Here is a 22,544-nt window from a genome sequence, read left to right as displayed (position 1 = left end):
ATATTCTGATTTTATTTTGATTTACATTTTTTTGGGTGGACTAAGAGACAATAGAATAAAGATCGTGGGGGAGGTGTCAATGGCCTAATTTGATTTCCTGCTTTCCTGCGGCATCCCAGAGAGCTGAACGCAGAGTCTAGGAATCAGCCCAGTGCACCCAGCAGCTGCATGTCGGAAGAGGCCCTCGGGCTGGGGCAGGAAGCCTCTTTAGTAACAAGAGGTGAGGAGGGAGCGGGAAGAGACAGATGTGCAGGAGGGGGGACAGATGTGCATGGCATCCCCATGGCACCCCACACATGGGCACCTCCTGAGCAATGGGGATGCCAGGTGCTGTCACCTCAACATCAGGGTGGGCTGAAAATCCAGGAGCCAGGCTCGATGGCTCCCTTTCCTCCACCTGCCTCTCCCTAAGTCCTCTGGGTCCTTCCTTGCAGGCCATCTGGGCTCCCCGCTTTCCCCTCCTCACCTCCATGCCTCTACTATCCTAGCCCAGGCCCTCGCATCTCTCCTCAGGGCAACTCTCTCCTCCCTGGGGCTCTGGGGCAGCTCTTGCCTTAACCTTCCAGCCCCATCGGGCAGCGAAAGGCATCCAGGGGATGATAGATAGACAGTCAAATGGCTCCTTGCAAGCTTCTTCCTGCACTGGAGCTACATCCAAACTCCTACGGGCTGGAGGCCCTGGGACCTGCTCCTGCCCTCCCCCAGGCCCCTCCCTCCCTTTCCCTCACTCATATTCTCACAGTACAGACCTTTACATTCCTTGGGTGTGCCCCGCTCATTCCTACCCCAGGGCCTTTGCACTTGTGGGTCTCTGCCTGACCTGTGTACAGCCAGCTCCTTGCCATGCAGGCCCAGTTCAGCAGCTGGCTCCTCGGAGAGGCCTTGGCTGGCAGGTCCCATCTACAGCCTTGCTCCCCATCCCAGCCTGCCCCTCACTGCCCATCCCGTCCCTGTGCTCCACTCTCCCTGTGGTTCCTTCCGTGTTCTAACAGTTTCTTCTCCTCTCATCTGTTTTCGCCTTTACCACCTGTCTCCACCAGCAATGTGTAGTGCTTCAGGACAGGAACCATGACTGAGTGGCCCACTGTGGACCTCAACACCGGCCACATAGCTGATTGCAATACATGTCTCATCCATGACCAGGTGAATTGCTGTTTTCATCTGGCCTAAGATGGACTTTCCTAGCAAAACCTAACATTTCCTCTAAGGAGAAATCTGAGTAAATACACTTCTTTCTCTAAGTCCACATTTTTGTTACTGATGATTTAGGAAAACAATTAAGAAGACTGCTCTGGTCCTAAAATCTTCCTCAGGGCTAGGCTTCAGCATCAAGTCAGAAAGTTTGTGTAGTGTTCATAGGTAAGCCAAATGGGATGGCTTTTCCCCAAACCCCTGGAAGAATTTTCCACCACTGTCAAAAACTGATTAATCCTCGACAGGGAGTTTTCAAATGTTGAAATAGTTTTAAGGACAGCAACTCATGAGGCAATCGTTTTGCCTGTTCGGTTTTTCGTTTACTTGAAAGGCCTGAAGCGTTTTGAAACAGTAGCTGGAGGTGGGTGCTGTGGTTATGCCAGAGTTCTGGCTTTGGGGCCTGCTGATGTCAGGAGCAATGAGAGAGTCTGAGGATGAGAGTGCTGAGGATGGATGGGTGGATGGATGAATGGATGGATGGAGAGATGAACGAATGGGTGGAGAAATGAATGGATGGATGGTAGGTGTGTGGATGGATGGATATATGGATGGATGAATGGATAGAGAGATGAATGGATGGAGGGAGAGACAAATGGATGGATGGAGAGATGAATGGATGGATGGTGGGTGAGTGAATAGGTAGGTGAATGGATGAATGGATGGATGGAGAGGTGAATGGATGAATGGAGAAATGAATGGGTGGATGGTGGGTGGATAGATGAATGAATGGATAGAGAAATAAATGGATGGTGGGTAGGTGGATGGATGAACGGATAGACAGAAAGATAAATGGATGGATGGAGAGATGAACGGATGGATGGTGGGTAGGTGGATAGATGGGTGGATGGATGAAAGGATAGAAAGAGAAATGGATGGATGGATAAATGGATGGATGGTGGATGGGTGGATGGATGGGTGGATGAATGAAGAGATGAATGGATAGATGAATGGATGGGTAGAGATGAATGGATGGGTGGAGAGATGAATGGATAGATGGAGAAACAAATGGATGGATGGAGAGATGAATGGATGAATGGATGGATAGTGGGTGGATGGATGTGTGGATGAATGAATGAAAGAGAGATGAATGGATGAATGGAGAAATGAATGGATGGATGGTAGGTGGGTGGATGGATGGGTGGATGGATCGGTGGATGGTTGGGTGGATGGATGGATGGATGAATGGATGATGGATGGGTAGATGGGTGGGTGTGTGGATGGGTGGACAGAGGATGGATGGATGAATGGAGGGGTAGGTGGTAGTGTGGATAGATGGATGAACAGATAGATGGGTGTATGGATGGAGGGGTGGATGAACACTAATCTAATAGATTGTGGATATACTGTTCACACCCTGTCATCCTATATTGACCAGTTTCAGATTGAACACAATAAATGTGTCAACCCTGCCCAAATCTACACCTTGAATTTGCAACACAGATTAGCTTCAGATTCCCTTATTTTTCACAGAAAACTTAAATCTTCACCTGGCTACTTATTTATAGAGACATAAGTCTTCAGGCCTGGGCTGTCCCAAATTGACGGCACAGGACAGCCATACCTCCTGTCCCTTCTCCACCAGTTCTACCTCCCAGAGGCAATGGCGAGTGCGAAACACTGCTTGCAGCCCCTGCCTGACTCTGGTTTGCTGGGCTGAGGCGCTGGCGTGCCCCGGGCAAGGCAGGCTCATGCATACAGCGACATGGAGAACGATTTTCTGCTGAAAACACGGAGCACGTCAACAATTTTCTCTCCTCTCTGATGTGCTTTATGTGTGTAGAAAATTCCTGAAACCACTAGATCAGATAAGATCCTTTGGTTTTGTCCTCCAGGGAGAGGCTGCTTCAAGCAGGCAGGGTGTGGCTGCTGGCCCCTCCTATCCCGGGGGCGCCAGCCCAGGCCCCCCCTCCAAGTCCCTTTTCTGACATGAACCTTAGCTGAATGCTTCACTTTGCTTTTAAGAAGCAGACACCAAGGCTGCACGGCTTTTCTTGTTTTAATCAGCCTACATTTTGGGAAAATGAAATCAGCTTCTCAACTTCAATAAGCATTACAGCTCATGAAGCCCCAAAGCCCAAATCAAACGTAACTCCATCGAAAACCACTCTGACAGGGGCCCACACAGCACAGGTGCAGCTGCATCTGTAGGCCGTCTCAGGCCTCTATGGAGTAAGCCAGTGCCATCAAGAGAGCTTCGAGGCCTTTTCCCCAGGATGGTACCAGGGAGGTCCCCGAGCCCTGGTACCTGACCAGCCCACACCTGTGTCAGATGAGACTTTCTGCCTGAGCAAACCAAAGCCCCACACAACCCAGGCCAGCTTGATGCTGGGGCCCCGGGGACGAAGTCTCTCTCTGGGGCATGATTTTGAAGAGTCACTTTGAAGACAGAAGCCTGACTTTCAGCACCACTAGGGAAGCGGAAACAAGCAGCATTTTCTGCTGTCTTCTATAGCTAAGGGACAGTATGATTTCCAAGATGCAATTCCCCTCCCAGGCATCTACTTCTCATTGGCTTTGCTTTTGGGCCTCGTCTCCCATGCCCTTGTTTCTCTGAGCTGAAGTCAGGTCTTTGAGCAGAGAGCTTTGGGGAGATGGCTTTTCCTCCTTGGGTCTCTAATATTCTGAGAAAGGAGTCTTCAGAATATTAGAAAAGTCTGCTGTTAGAAATTAACAGGAAACATCAAGTATCGGAAACATGGTCAGGCCTCCTGCAGGACTGCTGTCAGCAGGGAAACACTGCCGGGCTGGGAGCCCAGGAGGGTTGACGGCACATGGCCTGTCTCCTCTGTCAGCTCCAGGGAACACCTGCTGTCAGCACCTGGGGGCCTCCTGACCCCACCTCTGGGTGCCAGAAGGGAGCTGGGAGCCAGGATCCTGGGAGACGAGTTTCCATTTCCCCAGGGCTCCTCTGCTGTCACTTCCCTTCCAAGCCAGGAGAAATCCTTTAACCAGAACCTGTGCGGTGCCTTATCCCCACCCCAGCTGCACCCCCAGCCTCCCCCAGCCTCCCAGGGCTGTTTCTTTCTCTGGCTGCCACACTCTAGCTCCTCACACGCACACATAAAGTGAAACAGAAGCTCCGTGACCCCATGGTCACGAGTGGATTCAAAGGGAGCCTCTCATTCCTCAAGGGTCACAGATGTCGAGTCTGTGATAAGATTGGGGTTCCCAGCTGTTTTATTGGGCAGGACATTAAAACAACACCCCTGGCCTCCTCATAGCTCAGTGGGAGGGTTGCGAAGCCGCCCCCTGCAACTGCCTTTGCTCCTGCTCTGCCGGGTTCCTTACGGCAGTCAGAGGGGTCTTGGTAAATCAATTTATGCTGCACCACAACACTCTTTGGGTTTCAGAGTAAACCACCAAGTCCCTCCCATGGCCACATGCTCCTGAGTGACCTGGCCCTGACATTCTCTCAGTTCATTACTCTCACCCTCTCCCTGGCCATTTCTATTCAGCCACTCTGACCTCCAGGCTCTTCCTCCAAGACTCTGAGCATTTGCACTTACTGTTCCCTCTGCCTGGAGCACTCACCCCCTTGATATCGCCATGATTGACTCTGCCACTGCATTCAGTTCTCTCAGAAGTGACCTTCTTGTCCACCTTATCTGAAACCAAACTTCAATGGCACCCCACATTCTCTGGTTCCCAGGTTGTAACTAATGGTTACTTATCCCTGTCTTTGAACATAAACTCCATGAGAGCTGGACTATTCCATCTGTTCCCTGTTGTAGCCTCTGTGCCCAGAACAGCACACCGGGGGTTGATATGGTTTGGCTGTGGCCCCACCCAAATATCATCTTGAATTGTAGTTCCCATAATCCCTATGTGTTGTGGGAGGAACCTGGTGGGGGCCGTTACCTCCATGCTGTTCTCGTGATAGTAAATTCTCATGAGATCTGATGGTTTTATAAGGGGCTTTCCCCTGCTTTGATGTGCACTTCTCCTTCCTGCCGTCATGTGAAGGGCATGTTTGTTTCCCCTTCCACCATGATTGTAAGTTTCCTGAGGCCTCCCCAGACCTGCTGAACTGTGAGTCAATTAAACCTCTTAGTCTCAGGTATGTCTTTATTATCAGCATAAGGACAGACAAATACAGGGGTGCTTGACATGGAAATGCTTAGTGAATGCATGAATGGATGGATGGAGAGATAGATGGATGGATGGATGGACGGACGGATGGATGGATGGATGGATAGATGGACGGATGGATGGATGGATGGATGGATGGATGGATGGATGGCTAGATGGATGGTGGATGGATAACTGCCACCACAGCCTGCTATCATCCTCATTTCATGCACAGACAGTTTCACCTTCTCAAGTATGAAGGCCACAACTGAAGAATGAAGGACATCTCTTTCCAAGCAAGGGCTATTGCCAGCTTGCCCCAACATACACACTCTCCTTCATCCTTAAACTTGTCCTCAGAACAGCTGCACCCTACAGTGGCCCTGGGATCCCACTCATTAGCAGCTAGATAATGTCTGGCCGGCAGTCCTGGAGCTGGCCCGGCAGACACAAGGCTCCCTGGCCATTGCCAAACTCTAAGGGTCCATTTGTGGAAGGTGCCTGAGCTCTCGTTCTAAACACCCGTCCACAGAGGGTGCTCCAGCAATTCAACGACGAAATGAAATCCCTGAATATTCAATTAATGATGGAAATCTAAAATATTAATATATTCTAATTGAATATTCTCCACTAAATTATCTGAGCATTTGCAGCAATTTGATTTTACTTTCATTTCTTAAGGAACTTTCAGCTGCATAAATATAGCCATTAAAGCAATTCAAGAAAGGGAACATTTTCTGCTTGGATGAGGGGGCGGTAAACACAAAGGGCCTGCCCGTTCCTTTCACACGAGCGATTAAACCACACAACCCAGGGCAGTTGAGTCCAAAATGACTGCTTTCTTCACATCCCTCTGGCTTCAGCAGGGACAATGTGAATCCCCGTGGGTCTCAGCGCGGTGTCTGGCTGCCAGGCGACTCACAGGCTGCAGCAGGACGATCGCATTCGTCTTGGGGTTGCGTCTTCAGAACCACGCTCAGGACAGTCATGGGGGTGGTGCACACGTGTAGCTGCCCCTCCCTACCTGGGGCCAGGAAGGAGGTGGGTCCTGAAGTGTAGCTGATGGACAAATCGAAGTGCCATGCTGTCTTGCTGTGGAAGGAGACGCTGTTTGAACGAGAGGTCGAACTTTCTCAAGGGTCCTTGTTTCCTCTGAGGGCTGAGCCCCAGACCCCAAAGCCTCTCATTCACGTGTTCTCAGAGCAGTTCCTCCCATCCTGGAGGATTCTGTGTCTGTCTGGTGAACCAGGGAGGGTATTTCCACAGTCCACTTATGGGGGAGAAAACCCAGACTCAAGCTGGCTCCTGGGATACCTCCTGCCCCTGGTTTCTTCCCAGAGACTCGGTCTGAAGGTTCTTTTGGGGGAAGGAAACCTACCTCATTTTCCACTCACTCACAAGCTTCCTGGCTCTGACGGCTTAAAAATTCACTAGCACAGGTAGAGCTGGAGCAGCAGGGGCCTCTGCCCTCCAAGAAAGTGGCTAAACTGGCCTCAAATCTCTCTTCAGACGGCTCCTAGAAAGGGAAGTGTCCTGAACTTTAGAGGGCCCTGCCCACCCGGGCAAGGTCTTCACACACCTGGGTGAGAGCCCTGCACACCTGGGTGGGGTCCCTGTCCACCTGGGTGGGGGCTCTGCACACCTGGGTGGGGTCCCTGTCCACCTGGGTGAGGGCTCTGCACACCTGGGTGGGGACCCCGTCCACCTGGGTGAGAGCCCTGTACACCTGGTTGGGGGCCCTATCCACCTGGGTGAGGGCTCTGTGCACCTGGGTGGGGTGTGCAGTGTCCACCAGACGATCCCACCTGAGAGGCAGTGCTTAGTCCAGGGGTCACAAACCACAGCCCACAGGCCAAATCCAGCTCCTGCCTCTAGCAGGTCACCATCCACTCCTCCAGCAGGGACTCACTGGGGGATTCTCTGGGCCAGGCTGCATTCTTGGTGGCTGGGACACAGACAGGGGCGAGATCAGAGCTGCCCCGCCCTCAGGGAGCCCATAGTCCAGCAGGAGGAAGCTGATGATAGGCGAAGCTGAGCTGCTGCAGGTGTGACCCTCCCCATGAGGAGATGGTGAGCATGGCTAGGGAAAGGGCCAGGGCTGCATGTGAGTAGGGTGGGGGTCCTATCATGGCAGAGAAGTCATCGGAGGAGAGACCTGATGAATGGAGGTGGTGAGCCTTAGAGCCACGTGATGGGCACAGAACCAGGGAGAAGTGTCCTGACCCCGTCTTTGGGAAGCAGGAGCAAGAGCCCAGTGCCTAAGCCTCGGCCACAGCTTCGACCTCGAGTGAGCCTGGGGAACGGCCAGTGTGGCTCAGGTTTAGATGGCCCCTCTGCTCCAGGGTTAGGAAGGCAGTGAGCTGGAGGCCAGGAAGGAGGCGGCCAGGGTCCAGCCTGCACTCGTCCATAGCCAGGAAGGGGATGGGATGTGGGAAATTTGCACCACCCAGAGTTGCAAGGCCTCTGCACACTAGTGTCTGACGGGACCCAGGGCACAGGACATCTGAGGGCCTGGAGAACCGTCCCAAGGAACTGGGCTTACATTTATCTCGGGGGCACAGGACATCTGAGGGCCTGGAGAACTGTCCCGAGGAACTGGGCTTACATTTATCTCATGTATCAGAGGAAATGAAGGGAGGGAGACCTTGATGTCACTTTAGCTCTATTTAATGTTTTTGTCTAGAAAACATGTGCATATTAAGGAAAGGTTGTGGGCAAAAATCATACAGAATGTGCCTTTGGAGTATTTACAGTTTAAACCATCAACCCTAGAAATGTACATTAGTGTGTTCAGATAGAATGTTGGGTAATGAATTTGGAAGAAGCCTTCAGAATCATTGATGCCTTGCATTTGTTTTCACAGATGGGCACATCCAAAACTCACTTATTTGTGCTAATAAACTGGACAATCTGGTGACTAACAGTTTTATTTTATGTATATATGAAGAAATTCTTTTTTTTTTGAAACAAAGTCTCACTCTGTTACCCAGACTGGAGTACAGCAGCGTGATCTCGGCTCACTGCAACCTCCACCTCCAGGGTTCAAGCGATTCCCCTGCCTCAGCCTCCTGAGTAGCTGGGATTACAGGCATGTGCCGCCACGCCCAGCTAATTTTTTGTATTTTTAGTAGAGACGGGGTTTCACCATGTTAGTGAGGCTGGTCTTGAACTCCTGGCCTCAAGTGATATGGCCACCTTGGCCTCCCAAAGTGCTGGGATTACAGGTGTGAGCCACTGCACCTGGCCTTAAAGAAATTCATTTTTATTAACTTTACTAACGACAATACTCCTCTCAACTTCATAAGCATCACAGTTTACCTAAAGTTAATATTGGGCCACTTAACCAGCACGTCAGAACCTCAAAACAGCCTTGCTCCATTTACCCCATCTGTCCTTTGTCCAACTGTTGTCTTATTTAGTTTTTCTCCTACTGTTGTCATATTTATTACATCAACATACATTATAAACTCTCTAATACAATGTTGTACTTTTGCTTTAAATAGTCAGCTTTTTAAAAGAAATTAAAAGAAAAGTGATAATCTTTTATATTAGTCCATAAATTTATCTCTTCCTGAGCTCTCCATTCTTTCTTGGAGGTGTGGATTTCCAACTGGTGTCATTTGTTTCTGGCCTAAGGAACATCATCCTTTATCACTCCCGCTGAGTCTGCTGGTGATGAATTCCCTCAGTTTGTTTGTCAGGAATGTCTTTATTTCACCTTCATTTTAATTTTTGTTTTTTGAGGCAGAGTCCCACTCTGTCGCCCAGGCTGCAGTGCAGTGGTGTGATCTCGGCTCACTGCAACCTCCGTCTCCCAGATGCAAGCAATTGTCCTGCCTCAGCCTCTTGAGTAGCTGGGATTACAGGCACTTACCACCATGCCTGGCTAATTTTTGTATTTTTAGTAGAATTTCACCATGTTGGGCAGGCTGGTCTTGAACTCTGACCTCAGGTCATCTGCCTGCCTTGGCCTCCCAAAGTGCTGGGATTACAGGCGTGAGTCACTGCGCCCAGGCTCACCTTCATTTTTGAAGGATATTTTTTCTGGATATAGAACTCTTGGTTGGTAGCTTCTTTTCAGTAATTTAGAGATGTTCTGTTGGCGTGTGACTGCAGGGATTCTGAGGACAAGCCCCCATTCTGACTGCTGCCCCGGACATATTGCATCTTTTTCTCTACTTTAGAGGCTTTTTCTTTATTTTTGCATTTCAGCAGTTTGACTATGATCAAGGAATGGCGTTCTTTGTATTTCTCCTACCTAGGGTTCACGGGGTTTCTTGAATCTATAAGTTTGTTTCACTGCTACATGTGGGAAAGTCTCAATCATTATTTCTTCGAGGATTTTTTTCTGATCCTCTCTCCTCTCCTTCTGTTATTGCCATCATACAGATGTCAGGCCACTGGCCACTGCCCCACTGAAGCTCTGTGTGCTTCGCTTCTCCTCCTTCTTCAGGCTGGATAATTGTATTGATCCATCTTCAAATGCACCGACCCTTTCTTCTGCCTCAGCAATTCACTTGTGAACCCATCCAGTGAGTTTTCCGTTAGAGACACGGTACTTTTCAGTTTTATCATTTCCATTTGGTTATAGTTTTAGAGTATCATTTTTTTTTCTGCTGTGATTCCCCATCTATTCATCCATCCATCTATTCTGACCCTTGAAGATATTTTAAAGCAATATGTTAAAGGCCTTGCTGCTAGCTCCAATGTCTGGGTGATCTCAGGGTTCATGGGTTCCTTTCTCTGGGCAGTTTTTTTCTTGACTGTGGATCACATTTTCTCTCTCTCTTTTTGACATGTCTAATAAGTTTTGTGTGTATACTGATCACTGTGAATGCAACCTTGTAGAGACCCTGGTTCTGTTATCTTTCTCTGAGGGTGTTTATTTTTTGTTACCGCAGGGAGTTCACTTGGCTGGACGCAAATCTCAATGTGTTTCCCTTGGAATCTCTGCTTAGTTTTCTCAGTCTGCTGACTGTTGCTTTTACTGGGTGCTTCGGCGCCTCTCTGGGCATGCACAGTTCCGGGGCAGCCAAGGATCTGGGCAGAGCTTACATGTGTATTTGGGAGTCCCTATCTGTGGCTGTGTATTTTCTAGAATGTATCTCCTCACATTCCAGCTGCTTTGTCAACTCTAAACTCCATTGTACAACTCCTGTGACCAGCACGCCTGTGGCTTTCTGCATGAGACCCACTCACCCTTTGATGCAAGGACTGGGATGGTGCCCTCGGAGGGAAGCCACCGGCGCACACGTCTCACCCAGGGCTGTTTTCTCCCTTCGAGGGCAGAGGCCCCAACAGATTCTGCCTATTGTCTGTCTCCCCCAAGTAACTTCAAAGAGCTTAAACATTTTCCCCTAGAATGTATAGTTACTATTGATAGGAGTGTTAGAATGAAATAAACCACACCACCATTACTAAAAGACCGTCCAATTTATTGTTGCCAGGTACTGTATCCCTAACATAACAATCTTCCTAATTACCATGAAGGGCTGACTAGCAGAGATGGGCACGAGGGCTGCGTCTGTCATTCCCACTTAATGAGTGTTTAATGACGTGTGTGCTCCTCAAGGAGCTTCAGGTTTAGTGGGGGATGCAGACAATAATTACCGACAAAACAGTGTCAGAAACTCTGCCACAGCAGCGGGCACAGCGGGTGCCCTGGCCGCATGGGAAGGCCTCTGATGGGTCCTGAAAAGTGGGGAGTTCTCAGGGCAGGTAGGAAGTAGCCGGGTTGAGGGGACTGTTGGGTGCACCGGGAAAACCCTCCAGGCTGAGGGGAGAGCTTGTGCACAGGACTGCAGGTGACCAAGGCTACGAGCCAATCTGGAAGCTACGAACCACCAGCACAGCTGGAGCTTGCCGTGCCAAGGGGTGGTGCGAGCTCATGAAACCTGCCGGGCAAGGTGAGGATTCAGGCCATCTCCCAAGGACAGTGGGAACCACACAGCCACATCCGTGCTTTGGAAAGGTCACCCTGCTTCCATGAGACAATGAATGGCTACCACGTGAGTCATTCGTACACGCCCGGATGTTGTAGAGTATCAGAAATGGGCTCTCAGGTGGACTCCGTGCTAATTATACTGCCAAGTTATCCAGCAAACATTCTGTGAAGATAACGTGGGGCTCAAATTCAGCTGGCTCCACCATATGTGCTCACACATCCAATCAACTTTTATGGGCCCTGCCACAGACCAGAGAGGCGTCTCCGGTGCCTTGGCTGTGCATTTCGGGATGCGGACCCAGCTCGGGGCATCACTCATTTGCTCAAGCAGTCCAGAGCCTGTGCAGGGCAGGCAGGCACCCTTTCACCTCCACGCCCCCAAAGACCCAGCCCATCTCTGTTCACATAGAATGGCATAAGTATTTGTGGTTGGATGTGAAGCAATGGGGTGTATGTGCACAAATGGCAACCAGATTTATCCAGAAGATGGGAAGGAAATGTTGCACTTCAATCCGCTTAAGCTCATTTGAGTTGTTCGGTGTCAGGGGCTGACCTGAGCAATGCTTTGTGACCCACCCGTGGCTGCGCACCTGTGATCGTGCTTCTCTGGAAACGGGCTCCTGCGTGTCTCCTCCAAGGGGCCTAAGCACCTTGTAGGCCCCGCGACTGTGGAGTGACCTCCCTCCAGAGCCTTGTCCTCAGAGCTCTTTTCCTGACTTGCTCTCTGGCAGGGGCCCCGAAGACTGCTTTGCGTGACTTCTTGTCTTCTAAAATATCGACTGCCAAAATGAAAGGATTCACACCCAAGAGCTTTACGTTCCTCCCCATCACCTCGAGCTGATTCGCTGATACCTACCGTTGCCCTGGACAGCCTCTCAAGGTAACACAGTGTGAATTGGTATCAGACTCAGCCAAGCAATAGATCCTCTTCTTAAAAGTTTCATTTTATCCTCACTCTCAATCTCACCAGGAGTCAAGCTTGAGGTGTACACTAGCCAAGCAAGTGGCGTTTTAAAACCTTTCACGAACGTGCCTGTGTAGGTGCCGGCCCTACAAGGGCCGTGGGACCAGGTGTGAACTTCACACAGAATGTGGATTGCTTGGTGGTTCCTGAAGGCCACAGAACTCTATATCCTCTCTCCCCTGAATCCCCAGTGCCTGCATGGTGCTTGGCACTGTAGCCACTGCCCAAACTGTCCAGTTCAGAGCCAGAATTCTGGACCAGGGAGGGTGTCCTGCTAACCTTTTAAATGGTGCTCCCTCTTGCCGTTTTCCCCAGTTCCCCTGGGGACATAAAGAAAAGTCCCTACCCAAGTTTCTGGAAAATCAGTTCGGTGCCTGTGAGCGGCTTCCTCCCCCTTCTGCTTGAGAAGAAGGGACAGCCTGGGGTTCCCAGTGCTCCCTCCGCGGTGTGGCTACACCTCCTCACTCACCACTCACTCCAGACTGTGGTCTGATTCCAGTGGCAGAATCACCAGGCGTGGCTCCCTGCTTTGCCACGGATACCCCTGGCTCCACAGCCCCACCGATTAGAGCCACCCCTTTACTTTTGAGGGCTTTCCTCTCTACAAGCAGGTTACCTAGTTCTCCCTGCGTGGTGCCGCTAGTGCTTAGGAAGAGACGTGATATTCCTTCCAAGGAAAAAGCCTGTAATTAACAGACTTTTTTTGGGGAAGACTATTCTGCCTCCTCCTCTCCTGCTCGTTTTTTCATTTAACATATTTTATCAGAATGAAATGCCTTAATGAGCGCAGAATTGCAGCTGATCCCAGCTGAACCTCAAGCGCTCTGTGCTCAGCTTGCCGCTCCCCATCAGGCTGTATTCACCACTGTCTCTGCGACTGGGGCTTCTTCCAGGAGCTGCCTCCCCTCCAACACTGCCAGGAAGCTCATCAGCTTCCTATAGATGGAAACGGGGACAGGAAAGCACCCCCCAAACCACTGCCTGTGCTAGATAAGAATTTAATGGAAGATAGAGGGGAGGGTTGAGGGAGGGGGGTGGCAAACAGGAACATGAACGTGTAGGAATGTATATGTGTGTGAAGCAGGGTGGTGTGTGCATGTGTGTATAGTATGCACGTGTGTGCACATGTGGCTGTGTGTGTATAGTATGCATGTGTGTGCATGTGTGTATAGTATGCATGTGTGTGCACATGTGGATGTGTGTGTATGGCATGCATGTGTGTGCATGTGTATAGTCTGCACGTGTGTGCACATGTGGATGTGTGTGTAGTCTGCACGTGCGTGCACATGTGGATGTGTGCATATAGTATGCACGTGTGTGCGCATGTGGATGTGTGTGTGCATGCACTGAGTTCTTACGTAATGACCTGGAGTCTATTTGGAAAAGACAAATCTACAGAAGCCACAATAGAAACTCCATTTTCCATTCATGAAAAGTCTATCTTTCCTAGGCATCAAGCTTGCTTTGGATGCCACCCCCCGCCTTCCTTCGGATGGAAGCTGAAGGGGATGCCCCTGTGTAAGCCACATCGATACTTGGAGGGACTCTGAAAGCCAGGACAGGCAGTGCTAACATTTCTGCCAAATTCCAGCTACTGGGTCACTTTGCAGGGTGAGCTGATGGGCGCCCAGCACAACAGTCACCGCTGAGATCACGTCTATCACTCACTTACTCACTCACTCACTCGTTCCCTCAACAAATATAGTGCCCACTGCATGCCAAGGGCTGTTTACAACACTTAGGGATATGGCCAAGATCCTTGCCTTTAGGAAGCCTCCTCTTAGAGGAGAAGTAAGTAGGTGAATAAATAATGAAAATACAGCCAGATCACACCAAGCACTATGGCGAACCGAAGCAGGGCAGAGGGTAAAGAATGACCTGGTTGGCGAATTACATCTGAACTGCTCGCCCAGGGCTCCAGTGGCCGGGGGCTCCTTGGGACAGTGGGTTCATCAGGGAGGAAAGGACACAGGCTGATCTCATCTTTAGAAACCCACTTTGGCAGAGACCAGCCATTCGCCAGCCATATTTCCCTCTCCTTCAGGACATGGAGTTGGACTTGTTCCCCATGTCCCTTGCAATTAGACGTGGCCATGTGACTGGGCTTTGTCCAGCGGCATGTAGGCACGATTGACGTATGCCACTTGTAAGCCTCGCCAGTCCCGAGACGCTCACCCCGGGTGGCTGAATGGCTGCAGCACGGCCCACCCTGGCCCTGCCCACCAACCTTCACAGTGAGCAAGAAATCGACTTCGGTTGGGTTCAGTTTCTGAAATGCCGCAGTGCAGGTAGTCAGCCTAACACGCACCCACCTCACCGCCTCCTTCCGCTCACTGCCTGTTCTGCAGTGACGCTCTGGGCGTGGAGGTGACCTTGTCTGCAGGGGCTGCTGGATGAGTCAGGGGGTGTGAGGAGCAGATGACAAAGTGGTTTCAAACCACAGCAATGCCACAGACCCCAGAATAAGAGAAGCTGCCACTTCCTGAGTCAGAGATGCTGGGGGTGGTTTCCTGGAAGCACGGAATTTGCAGCTTTTCTCATTCTGACACCCAAAGCCAACTTCACAATTCTTCCCTGCACATTTCTAGTTTAGAAAGGTCAGCGGCAGAGAGTCCTCAGGAGGCTGCGCCTGCACGGCCCGGAGAGCTCCCGGTGCCGGCTGCTCTCTCGGCCACATTTTCCAAGTTCGTGTTAATCAGGAGGGGCAAATTTCCCTCCTGCAAACTGGAAAACCACGTTCCCCGTCAGGGCATTCGGATGTGGAGTAAGCTGGGCTCTCGTGGTGATGTCTTCAGGAGAAACATCCTCATCCACAGGACAACTGGACCCATCCTCACCCGAGCCCTCTGCTGGTCTGGGAGGATTCGGTCCTTTCATGGACCCTGTCCCAGCCCAGACTTCCTCACTGACGCTGCAGGAGGTCAGCCAGGCAGGAAGTGTAGGGGGTCTTTCTCTCCACTGTCCATCCGGAGACGGCGCGCGGGGCCACACGCAGCAGCTTGGGGACCCTCCTGGGACAGGGGCTGTGCCTACGTGGCCTCGCTGTTTTGTGTTCCCTTTAACAAGCCTGTCTGCGGAGCAGAGCTGAGGAAGAAAGTCCCGCCTTTCAGTCCTATATCATCAGGCTGAGAAACTCCAAGAGCCAGGGCAGCAGAATATCCCAGCTGTGCTCGGATAACGGAGATAACAGCCAGACGCTGCGGGTACCCCCTCCGTGGGGTGTAAGCAGATGAGGGCCCTCACATTCACTGCTCACTCACTCCACAAATAATGTGCCTACCCTGTGCCGGTGAGGGTGGCTTGCGCAGCCCTTTCTGGAGTTTGGAAAAAGTGATTGGCAGTTGTCAAATCATGGCCCATGGGCCAACCCAGGCCCTGTTTTTGTTTTTGTAAATAAAGTTTTATTGGAACATGGCCTGTTTTTGTAAATAAAGTTTTATTGGAACACGACCAACCTGTTAGTTGACACATTGCCTGAGGCTGATTTCACACCACAGCGACAGAAGCTGTATGGCCACAATGCCTTTCCCACCTGGCCCTTCACAGAAAAGGTTTGCTGACCCCAGAGTAAGATCGAAGACTGTCTACAAGGGGCAATGTGGGGGCGGCAGAAGCACAAGGCATTACAGAAGCCTGCAGAGCACAACAGAAACCCACTCCCTCTCTCGGGGGCCTTCAATCCTGACGACCTTCAAAGAGGAATCTGTGGTTGGTCCTCACGCCTCCAGCACACCCTGAAGCCCCTGCCCCACTGGCCTGGGAAACAAATCAAGGGCAGCCTCTGTTCTCTCGCCTTATGCTTTTCTCTACAGTCAGCTTCTAGCCTGACAAACGATCCCAGTGATCAAACTGTGGTTTGGTATACAATCTCCTTTGGGGATGAACAGTGTGGCAATTCCTCAAAGGCCTAGAGGCAGAACTCCCATTTGACCCATAATCCCATTGCTGAGTATACACCCAAAGGAATAGAAGTCATTCTCTTACAAAGACACACGCATGTGTATGTTCACTGCAGCACTATTCACAACAGCAAAGACGTGGACTCAACCCAAATGCCCATCAATGGTAGACCGGATAAAGCAAATGTGGCACATACACACTATGGAATGCTATATGTGCCATAGAAAGGAACGAGATCATGTCCTTTGCAGGGACATGGATGGAGTTGGAAGCCATCATCCTCAGCAAACTAAAGTGGGAACAGAAACCCAAATAACACATGTTCTCACTTCTAAGTGGGAGCTGAATGATGTGAACACACGGACACAGGGAGGGGAACAACCCACACTGGGGCCTGTGGGAGGGGAGGGGCATAAGGAGAGTATCAGGAAGAATAGCTAAAGGATGCTGGGCTTAATACCTAGGTGATGGGTTGACAGGGGCAGCAAACCACCATAGCACACGTTTACCTAGGTAACCAACCTGCATATCCTATACATGTGCCCCCAAACTTAAAATAAAAGTTGAAAAAAAATTGAATTGCTTTGAGAAGAATTTTAAGTCAACGATAACACAAGCAATGGCCGGAGGCAGCAAATCCCAGCCCTGAGGATGGCGAGGTGGGTGCAGCATGGGGGCCACGGCACTGCCATTGGCATCGTCTCTGGCGTCCGTGGTGGGCGGGAGGTTGCCCAGTGGGCCCAGGAAATGTGGGCCTGGGAAGCTCCCCCAGGATGGGGTTCCAACTCCTGGTGGCTTCCTTCAAGCTCTGAACTGCATTTCACATGAAAATCTCCAGCCTGGCCCTCAAGGGGTATGGGTGGCCAAGGAGAGCTGAGCCCCGAAAGGGGAGGATGCAGCAGAGGCTGGGTACTGAGGTGGGAGGGCTGGCTCTGTGCAGAGAGGGCAGGTGATATGTTTGCAATCAGGTGATACCTTGGCTGGGGTATGGAGGCACACTGCATTCACTCACACCAGAGTTTCTGCTATAAATAACCAGTCATTTTGACTGCTCCCTGGCGGGGTCCCCTGGTGGCCAAGGTTAGGGATACAAAGAATTGGGGGGACCATGCCTGGTGGCTGCTTTCTTCCTCCCATCTCCGCATTCCAAACGCACAGCCCAGCCTTCTGCATTGAAAGGAATGAGAAAACACTAAACAGCACGAAGACTGAGAATGGCCCCTTAAGCACACTCTGGGGACCCTCATTTCCAAAGGGTGGTGTGAGCCTTTTCCGCAACGGTTGGGAATTATTTAATAGAATTCTCACCATCCTTTTATCAAATTATTGCTCAGATTAGGCTGCAATTTTCTTCAAAGGGAAGCAGAAATTGCTCGTTGATAGCCTTGATTATAGAGACACAAATTTGTAAAATAAATTCTTTCTGCGGTAAAAGCAATCTCCGGTGGCCTTGGGAACTCGGGGACCAAGACCTTGCAGACGGGCCATGGCACGGCCCACGCTGGCCTGGGCGCAGTGATCGTCATGGCAGACACGCCCCCATCCCATCATCCGGGATCTTAGTCATCCATGGAAACAAATGTGATCAGACCAAAGAAAGGGGTCAGAGGTCAAAGGCCACGATCCACACCCCACTGCTTCCACACACATAGTAGCCATTTGAAAGTAACCAAGAGAGAAATCACCCCTGACTCACAAAGTCCCATCCACCTAGGACGCAGCTTCCCCATCTAAATTTTTCATTGCCCTGTGTAAGGCTAATCTCATTACAGAAAGGTTGTGAAATCGCGACCTTCTTAGACACCAAATGCAGAACCGCCCCTGGCTTTGGGATGCCGGGAGAAGAGCGTCATGCTAACACCGAGACCCCCGCGCCAACGGGAGGGGTCTGCACTCACCCTCACGAGCTGCTGCGGGAAGGGCCCGCGCGAGTTCTCGGGCACGTTGATGGGCGGGATGACCCAGTCCCGTTTGCGCCGCCTCAGCCCGTCGGCGTTCTGGTGCCGGGGCCACGGCAGCAGGGTGTCCTTCGGAGGCGGAGAGGGGTCCAGAGCCACGATCTTCTTTCCCTTCTGTGGCTTTATTTGGAAAAGGGAGAGAAGAAACAAAGAAGTCCAGTTAGGTTTTGCACAGAGGAAAAGGGTGTTTGCTAAGATGATCTGTACTGCCCGGGACTGAGAGGGAAGGCGGGTAAGGCTGGGACAAGGAGCTAAGTGGGAAAAGGAGTTAAGCGGGAAGGCGGGTAACCCTGGGACAAGGAGCTAAGTGGGAAGGGCGGGATAACACTGGAAAAGGAACTAAGTGTTAGGGAAAAAAAATCAAGTAAGACCCCCATCAATATGACGAGACAGATTACAAAATTAAATGCAGGAAAAAGAAACCATAAAAGAAGAAGAAAATATAGTTGACAATGTCACCAATAGTGTAGACAGGGCTTTTGATGCCCACCCAAAACAACGCAAGAGATGACAAAAGAAAAGACTAATATGTTTCCCCACAAAACTCCTGTTCATGAAAACAGACCCAAGAGGCAACTGACACATTTGGAAAACATGATTTACAACAGTTTGACATGAGGTTCATAGTCACTACATAAAGCACTCTTAGAAAGCAGGAAGAAAATAAAATGGAATCTTGTTTCCGAACAAGAAAAGGACATGAATAGATAATTCACAGCAAAACAAATATAAATGATCAATAAACTTATGACAACTGTCCACATCTCCCAGTAATCAAATAACGCATATCAAAGTAATACATCCTTTTTACCTGTCAGATTGACAAGGCTGAGCGAAATGAATCTGCAACACTGGGGGTGTGCAGTGAGTCAGTGGGTGGAGGCTGATGGCTGAGGGTGTGGGATTTGGCCTTAGACCCACACCTGTGTGGATGTGTCGAAGCTCATGTGACGTGGGGACCAAGTCCCTTCATTTCTCACAATCCTGGGATCTTCTCTTACGGAAGGGAGATGGTAGCAATGGCCCTGAGTTTAGGGACTACTGTGGGAATGACATCAGATGACAATGAGAAAATGCCCAGCCCATGCTTAGCACAGGGCTCAGGCTGTCAGGACGGACACTGACGCAGCTCCTGCTGCTGGGGTCCCGCGGTCACTCAGCACAGCCCTCTGCCTCCCGGTGGCCAGTGACTATCAAGAGCCTCAAAAAGGAAGGTCCCTTTTGACCCAATAACTCCACAGCTGGAAATCTGTCCCCAGGAAACTCTAGGTGGACCAAAGTCCTTGTAGACAGATGTTTACTGGGGATGTTTTTGAACAAGTAAAAATACCAGAGCACAAATCTGAATGTCTGTCAGTGAATTCCAAATGCATTACACTGTGTTCATGTCTTGGAATATTATAGCCATTAAAAGTTACTCTTTTAAGACTGACATGAAGAAATGTCCATAAAATATTAGTAAGTGGAGAAACAGCACCAAACCATATGTACAGCATCAACCACAACTGCATTTTTTCTTCACTTTTTCTTTTTTCTTTCTTATTTTTTTTTGAGATGGAGTCTCACTGGGTCACCCAGGCTGGAGTGCAGTGGCACGATCTTGGCTCACTGCAACCTCTGCCTCCCGGGTTTAAGTGACTCTCCTGCCTCAGCCTCTCGAGTAGCTAGGATTACAGGAGCCAGACACCACATCTGGCTAATTTTTGTATTTTTAATAGGGATGGGGTTTTGCCACGTTGGCCATGCTGGTCTCAAACTCCAGACCTCCGGTAATCCGCCCGTGTTGGCCTTCCAAAGTGCTGTGGGATTACAGGCGTGAGCCACCACGCCCAGCTTCAACTACGTTTTTTTAAAGGATAGAAAAAGAAGCTGGGTGCAGTGGCTCACACCTGTAATCCCAGCACTTTGGGAGGCCGAGGCAGCCAGATCACCCGAGGTCAGGAGTTCAAGACCAGCCTGGCCAACGTGGTGAAACCGCATCTCTACTAAAAATATAAAATTAGCCAGGTGTGGTGGTGTGTGCCTGTAATCCCAGTTACTTGGGAGGCTGACACAGGAGAATCACTTGAACATGGGAGGCGGAGGTTGCAGGGAGCCGAGATTGTGCCATTGCATTCCAGCCTAGGGAAAAAAAGCGAAACTCTGTCTCAAAAAAAAAAAAAAAAAAAAAAGAAAAGAAAAAAAATGTAAGAAAATACATGAAAATGCACACACTGGTTTTCTCTGGTCACCACGGAGCTCTGTTATTGTATTTACTTCCTTCCTTTTACCTTTCTGTGTTTTCTAAACATGACGGTGCACGTGACTCCCATGGCTGACAGTGCCAACAGAACTTCACGCATACATGTGGCGTCCATGCGTCTGCAGCGTCGGGTCCAGTGCAGGTTGCCCACAAGGCATGCCTTGCCACAGTCTTTGTGGCTGATGCTCATTTCATCTGAACTGCAGAGGCACTAGGATATGAGAGTTCACACGGCAGAGAATAGACCTTGCACCAGGGCAGCCCAAGGCAGGGAGGACAAAGCTGGTTGGGAGGTGTCTGACCACAGGCTGCCCCGCCAGGCACGGTGGGGGTCCCCACCACCGTTTGCCTCTATTAATAAAACCCAGGAGGCTTCCATGGGGGCGCTCCCAGCCTTCCTTAGAAAGGAGCCATGTGAGGTGCAAACATGGAGACCCAGGGGCCTCGACTCCAGCCCCTCATGATGACAGGGGGCGGGGGCTTTTCTAGGCTCCTCAGGGGACTTTGAAGAACTTCAAGGACAGTCCTAATTGCACATTTTCCCCGGAACCCAGAGCACAGACAACTGGACTCCATGGTTTCCTCGCCCAGACCAGTAGCCGCTGCCTCACAGGTACTGAATGTCCGATGAGCATGAGAGCAGGACTCTGCATCTGGCCCTTCCACTGAAGATATCTCACTTGTCCTCCAAGACCAAGCCCCAGACAGATGGCACCTCCCTGGGAGCCTGGTCTTTACCTTGCGGATACAACAATTTAGGTTAATAAGCTCTAAGCTTTGATGAGAAAGACCAGATTAATCCCACTGCTCAAAGTGGCTTGAAATGACGTCAACACAGCCAACACGAACAATGATAGCAGCTGTGGTGTGCACTCAGGTTCCAGGCTCCAGGTCTAATGCTGTTCCATGGAGTCTCCCCCTGAATCCTCCCTCTCACCACTTCAGCGGGGAGCACCGTCATTCCCACTTTCCTACCATGCAAGGCCAAAGGCACTCGTGAAGCCCACGCAGCCCGTTCAGCTGAGGCGGGATTCAGATGCCAAGAGTGTGACCCCAAGGCCAGAGCACCTGGAAGTGCCACCCCTCCCTTCTGTGGTCTCTGCTTGTGAAGTCAAATCCCATTTGCCGGACCTCAGGAAGGTCCCGGACTGGGCAGAAATCGATCTTCCCATGGAAAAGATAGGGAACCAGGGGAAAAGGGGGTCTGAGTGATGTTTCCTGCACCCACCCGGGCTGTGCTCTGTAAATCCCAGGCTGGGGAGAAACAGGTCTGAGGTCCCAGGCTGGTCCCAGGAGCAGCAGCTCAGCACCCTGGGGAGCTCATTAGGAATGCAGGTTCCTAGGTCTCATCTAAGACAACTCTGGGGTGGGGCCGCCAACCACACCTGAGATGTGCTGCAGGTAGAGAACAGGGGGTCTCCCAGCCCAAAGGCAACCAGGGGTCCACCTCTGGAGAAGGGTGGTGGAGCATTATTTTTGTTCCTGAGCAGGTCTGCATGAGGGAGGAGAGCCTGGACAGATCGCTCCCAGATGAGGGCGAGGGGAGCTCTGGCATAGCTGCTAGGAGGGGCCTTCTGGCCGTCTGCAGCTCCCCACATCTCCCAGCGGGAGACCGAGGCGGAGACTGGCTGGTCTCTCCCACCTGGTGCTGCTTCAGAACTGGTAGCGGCTCACCAGGGCCCTCTGAATCTCTAACTCTGAGTTTTAAAGGGTTTTCATACAGCCGTTTTAAAAAAAATCCTTCATTTTCATTTGCTTAGGATGAGCTTGCAATGACGTTAATTTCCCTAGTGTTGTTTAAATAAATTGCACATATTTGCTACTATTTTAAAGCTGTGAGACAAATGTAATAACAAAATCTGGTGAAAATCAATGCCAGACCTGCACGGGCTTCTGCCTGGAAGATGCACCCGTTTCCCTGGAAGAAAATGTCAGCCACAATTAGCACTCACCCTGGTCGAACAAGCATGTTCTTTTGAACACGCAGTCATCTTGGGCCCATTCAGAAGACATCACATAAACACTGACGCATAATTATACTCATTAAAAATAATGCTTCCAGTTATGCTTAAAAATATTTTCTAACAGATGACACCTGCTGATTTTCCCTGGTGCATGTCTTTCTTCTGTATTTCTGAGTGAATGAAGACTGAGCATTGGGTAATGACTTAAAGGTGACCTTGGCCCGGCGTGGCGGCTCACGCCTGTAATCCCAGCACTTTGGGAGGCCGAGGCGGGCAGATGATGAGGTCAGGAGATCGAGACCATCCTGGC

General features: G+C 50.6%; 1 protein-coding gene across 2 annotated transcripts in view; it reads right to left on the bottom strand.

The window, feature by feature from the left end:
- CDH4 (cadherin 4, type 1, R-cadherin (retinal)) overlaps positions 1-22,544 on the bottom strand; it is a 501,882-nt gene that overhangs the window by 158,244 nt on the left and 321,094 nt on the right. For both annotated transcript variants that reach the window (XM_011992340.1, XM_011992341.1), the window contains exon 3: positions 17,969-18,148. In XM_011992340.1, coding sequence (XP_011847730.1) covers positions 17,969-18,148 — 180 coding nt within the window. The remainder of the gene's footprint in view (positions 1-17,968; positions 18,149-22,544) is intronic.

This window comes from Mandrillus leucophaeus, unplaced genomic scaffold, assembly GCF_000951045.1.
Source record: "Mandrillus leucophaeus isolate KB7577 unplaced genomic scaffold, Mleu.le_1.0 Scaffold41, whole genome shotgun sequence".
Lineage (NCBI taxonomy): Eukaryota > Metazoa > Chordata > Mammalia > Primates > Cercopithecidae > Mandrillus > Mandrillus leucophaeus.
Note: the sequence above shows the minus strand (reverse complement) of the source record. Positions and strands in the feature narration are given on the sequence as shown.